Here is a 5,130-nt window from a genome sequence, read left to right on the forward strand (position 1 = left end):
TATTTTATTAAATATTTTTTTATTTGTTTTTCTAATTTAAAAAAATTTTTTAATGCTTTTTTTTATACAGAAATATGGACAAAAAAAAGGCGAATTTGTTGGAGGCTTTGTCCAGGAGGGGTGTGGCAAAAATCAAGATCAGCATTATCGATGGCAATATGAAGGATCACTTGGATGAATTCAAAGACATCTATGTGGAGATAATCAAGCTGTCCGACCCCACTGATTCAAAGGTGCGTATAGCAGTCCCTTATCCAATTAGGCGTATGATAATCTTTTTCATATTCTTTTCAATTTCAGGTCATCAACTTCACGCTGTGGCACGCCTATGCGAATGCTCAATACGGTCGCATGTTCAAAATATTGCAGAAAATGTACGATGATAAGCGTCAACGCGATATACTTGAAGAATTGAATGCGCTGGCTGGCTCTTTGGGTTTCGCGCATGTGCAGACTGCCATCCAACGTATAACTGTAACCGCATATCCGAACAGCTTCCGTGTATTCTAAAAAAAAAAAAATAATAGCAAAACAGCAAAATATATAAAAAATTCAGTAAAGTAGCAAATATCCTGCTCGGCAGAGCAAAGTCTACGCACAGCATAATGCAATACGTTAAAATAATAAATAAAAAAAAACACAAGGAATATACTATCAACTTATATATACATATATATAGTTCATATGTTTTCATCTATGTATGTATGTATGTGAGATTATCTTTCTTACGAAAGTGTGTATTAAGTTTCTCTGTTTAAATTGTTCTTCAGCACTTGTATTGTAAACGTAAAATTTAGCCCATGAATATACTACTTGTAAACTCCTCAGCAAGCTAAAAAAAAGTAAAATTAAACAATTTTTATTACTCAAAAAAGTTGTGGGTTTTCATTATAATTATAACATTGCTACTTAGTGGTTTTTACAGAAAAACTTTTCATCATGAAGGTTAATCTCTCCCTTTTTCGCATGAATCATGATTCGTGGTCGAGGCTCGACAAGCACCGGTTAGTGCAGGTTGATTTACTGAGAGTTAAAAAAAAAACGGAAAAATCCCGTAGGCGAGAGTCTACGGATCATTCTTAAAACGGGTTTCGAGCCAGCGACTTTTACGTCGAAGTTGGTTTAGAGACATATAGTATGAGTGAAATTTAAGACGTAGGTGATGCTTGATATTCTATTGAGCAATTCTCGGAATCCGATCAGACAATTATGTCTCATATCTCCAATACAACCGTTTATTTCGATCGAATATTTCTCGGAAACGCGATTTTGTAGAAAAAAATCAACCCGTTCTAGTATTGGTATATACTAGAGAATCCAGAATGAGGGTATCGTGTGGCAATTTGTCATCCGCGTCTGCAACTAATGATGATTTCACTTACATGTTATCATTAATGAAGATAGAGTTGATCTTCTTCTCCACCTGATCTCTCTAAACGGAGTAGATGTTCTCCTCTTCTTCTGCTTACAGAATACTGAATCCAAAACTATTAAACCTGTAGTGTTATCCTCCATCCGGATAACATAACCTAGCCAGCGCAGCCGCTGTCTATTGATTCGCTGAACTATGTCAATGTCGTTGTATATCTGGTACCGCTCATCGTTCCATCGACTGCGGTATTCGCCGTTCCTCAACTTTTATCGAAACACAAATAGAAGTACATATATTCCTAAAGAAACACAATTCGAAATAATTGCATTAGAAGCAAAAGTAGAATTGCAATCCAATGCTCTAAAAAGCCAATTACCGAAAATATCGAGTCACTCCGTCACCTAAACACTGTTTTGATTACCCAGAAGCTATACTTGGCACAGAAATCCCACCAAAGAATCCAACGAATCGTGCTGACTCGGCGCATATGGTGGACCAGTCAGAATTGACCTTCAAGAAGGTTTGACTGTGAGTTTGGTGGGATTGACAAGGAATCGTCTGCTATGAGCTGTTCCCCAACGACCAAACGCTTAATTCGGGTTTGTACTGTCAACAGTTGGACCGTCTGAAGGTATCAATCGCCTAGAAGTGATCAGCTTTTGCTAATAAGAGTGGAGTTGTGTTACATCAGGACCACACAAGGCCACATAAATCTAAAGTAACTCGCCAGTAGCTCCGCAAGCTTGATTGGGAGGCTCTTACGCATCCATCTTATAGTCCGGCCGTGGCACCAAGTGATGACTATGTGTCTCTGTCTATGTTGTATGAGTTTGTGAGTTTGCTATTGAAAAATTCGCCCGCAAAAAGGCTTGTGAAAATCGTCTATGCCAGTTTTTAGAGAGGTGGGGGTGTGAAGCCTGACATTATCTGACATGATTCCATTATTAATTTAGAAATGGCAACGAGCTATCGGTTAAACAAGTGATTGTTTGACCTAAATCCATGTTCCGTGTTCTATATTTAATTGAAGAATGTCTTACACTTTCCAAATGCTTCTGTAAATTCTTATATATTTTCACAAAAAAAAAAAAAAAACAAAAAAAAAAAATGACATCTTCAATTTCCACTGCGTCATTTCCCAAATGTTGTTCATTATTCCATAATTTAATTAAAAATATAAAAATAAGTACTCCCCTCCAAGAATGTGTATTCAATATCTGCACGCTGTCATTCAAAGTCATTATTATCCAACGCTTGGCGAATGCAACCCGTTGCCAAATGCTGCTTGTCTACCGCAATTCGCCTCGGCCGTGCTCGGCATGCTTCATTGGCGACCCCGTCGATGTTCGCGCCAACTTCGCTTCCGGTTTACATGAGCAACGAAATGTAAGTAATTAAAATAAGAACCCCCAATTTTTCTTCACCAACTCAGCTCGAGCAAACACAGGAAAATGCATGCATCAATAATTAGTTCGTAAAAGCGTGCGTGTAGCGTTTCCATGAAATCTCCACTCCATGTGCACATATGCAATGCTGCAATGCTGCACGGCTGCACATCTGTGTTGCGGTGTATCTTCTGTGTGCGTAATTAACCGAAAACCCAAGATAAATGATCCCTCATGGTGATCGCTCGGCCGACCTACCTACCTATGCGCAGCGCCACTCCTTAGTCCGTTAGCTGCTGTTGTTGTGGCTGCTTCTTTTGTTTTTGTCGTGTGGCAGAAATTTTGGGCACGTGTGGCAAATAAAGCGAAACAATGTTGTTCTTCTTTCTTGAGTAATGGCCAAGCGAGTTGGGTATTCCAATCAGATCTTCCTTTACGCGTGGCTGCATTTCTGGATCAATCGCAAAGAAGGTGTACTTATTTGTGCGGAAGTAGAAGTTAATGTTCATTGAAAGTTAATTCATTGAAACAAAAAAAATTACTTTCGACTTAGCATTTTCTTCGTGTTAGGAGCGCTATGTCTCTTGCCGTGGTCACTGGTCTGGCCTCCATTTTCTATTATTGAAAATATTTATGGTATAATTCTTTCAAAATATAAATTCCAGACATTTTCTTAACCCTCTAACAGGCAAAATTTTTTTCTAGGGTAAATAGGCTCCATAAACTTCAAAAATTTCATCATATGATTTGTTTTAATTTTTTTGTGCTCGTAGGTGAGAATAATCTGAAGCCCGCCTCAGGGCAGCCTTGCCGGCTTAGATCAAAATAAAGAAATAGTTTTGGTTTCAATTAAAACTTCATTTTATGTCAAAAGAAAAGAAAATAAGAAAAACAAAAGAAGAATTTCAATAACTAGGGGAATTCGAATAACAAAGTTTATTAGGTTTTGTGATGATAGTCAAAAAGCAGTTTTTCGTAGTCGAGCAGCATAAATTTGGTTTACATTTGGAACAAAAACACTGCGTTTCTGAACTTACGCACAATTTACATCTTCTTTTCCCACCATCTTTAGGAAGCCAAATGGAAAAGTGATCATACTGATCAAAGCGGACATCCGCGACTGGATGTTCTGCTCTTTCCCTACATTAAATTTTTTTCCTGCGGGTGTTGATGGTGTGAAACTAGGCCGACCAGCAAGACGATTGAGTTTGCAAGCGACAAGACCAGCAGCAATTTCTTCACGGAACTCGGGTAACTTTAACAGCTTGTCATCTTGTGCAGATAGATTGTTGTTGCAATTTTCTAAATGCAGACGTCGATGCAAAATATATGAATTTGTCGCAGCCATATCTACGAAATGGTAAAAAAGGCGTGTTATCGGATTGCGAGTCTTTGCGTGGATATGATAACGACCCATAAGTCCATCCATTAAGTCTACTACCCCCATATGGCTATTATATTCCCGTATAATTTGGGGGCAATCAACTTCTATGTGCTGCTTTTGTTTTTATCGTAGCGTGCAACTTTGGCCGATTGCTCGTTTTCATTTTCTCTTTTAAATGGCTGAAAACCAACATAAGTTGATGCCAATCGCACTGTCTTGTTGTCTTTTCACAAAACCGTGTTAATATCGACACCATAAGCAGCCCCAACGTACTCAATTGAGTATCCTCTTTCTTCGTTCTTTTTCTTTTCGGTTCGCTCGTATCGTGCCCAAGCTGTAGATGCCCCTTCCACGTAAATATACCAACAGAGGTAACGATGTATAGAAATTGTCGAAGCAGAGCATGTGATGAGCAAAAATCAGGTATTGTTTGTGATAGGCGTACAACTACATTTGCAGTACTTCCAAGATCCGGCTGACCTGGTAAAATGATGTTATAGCCAGCGCCGTTATTGACTTCGAAGCGATACGCAAATCCATTGGAGTCACACAAGACGAACAATTTTATTCCCCACTTGTGTGACTTATTTGGCATATATTGCCGAAGATGATGTTTTAATTTTGTGCTACACATTTGTTCATCGACGCAACGACGAGCAGGCTTTGGAACAGGATCGAATCGTTTGTTGAGTTCATGTGACAATTTTCGGATACGAAACAAGGGATCATATTCTGGTTTACCTTTTTCAATCCTCTCGCTTTCATCTCTAAAAGGCAAATATCTTTTTATCGCTAAAAATTGTTTACAGTCATTGATTCTCGAATTGGAGTGAATGCATTTTTACCCCAATAGCTCACCAAATTCGGATAACGGTAAACGGACATATAAATGAGTACGCCAAGGTATTTAAAAATTTCTTCAGCGTCGTTGTGTCAAGCTTTCTGATTCGCGGGGGTAAGCATGAGTTGCCGCGGAAGGCCACTTCATT

The 5,130-nt window shown here is 38.7% G+C and overlaps 1 protein-coding gene across 1 annotated transcript in view; it reads left to right on the forward strand.

Moving 5' to 3' along the window:
- The window catches only part of LOC108968805 (tripeptidyl-peptidase 2), a 10,491-nt gene extending 9,931 nt beyond the window's left edge, over positions 1–560 (forward strand). Inside the window, exons 18-19 of the mRNA XM_018933069.1 lie at positions 71–233; positions 301–560. Coding sequence (XP_018788614.1) covers positions 71–233; positions 301–510 — 373 coding nt within the window. The 3' untranslated portion in view covers positions 511–560. The remainder of the gene's footprint in view (positions 1–70; positions 234–300) is intronic.
- Positions 561–5,130: the final 4,570 nt, after the last annotated feature.

Source organism: Bactrocera latifrons, unplaced genomic scaffold (genome assembly GCF_001853355.1).
Source record: "Bactrocera latifrons isolate USDA-ARS-PBARC rearing strain unplaced genomic scaffold, ASM185335v1 scaffold_23, whole genome shotgun sequence".
Classification (NCBI taxonomy): Eukaryota; Metazoa; Arthropoda; class Insecta; order Diptera; family Tephritidae; genus Bactrocera; species Bactrocera latifrons.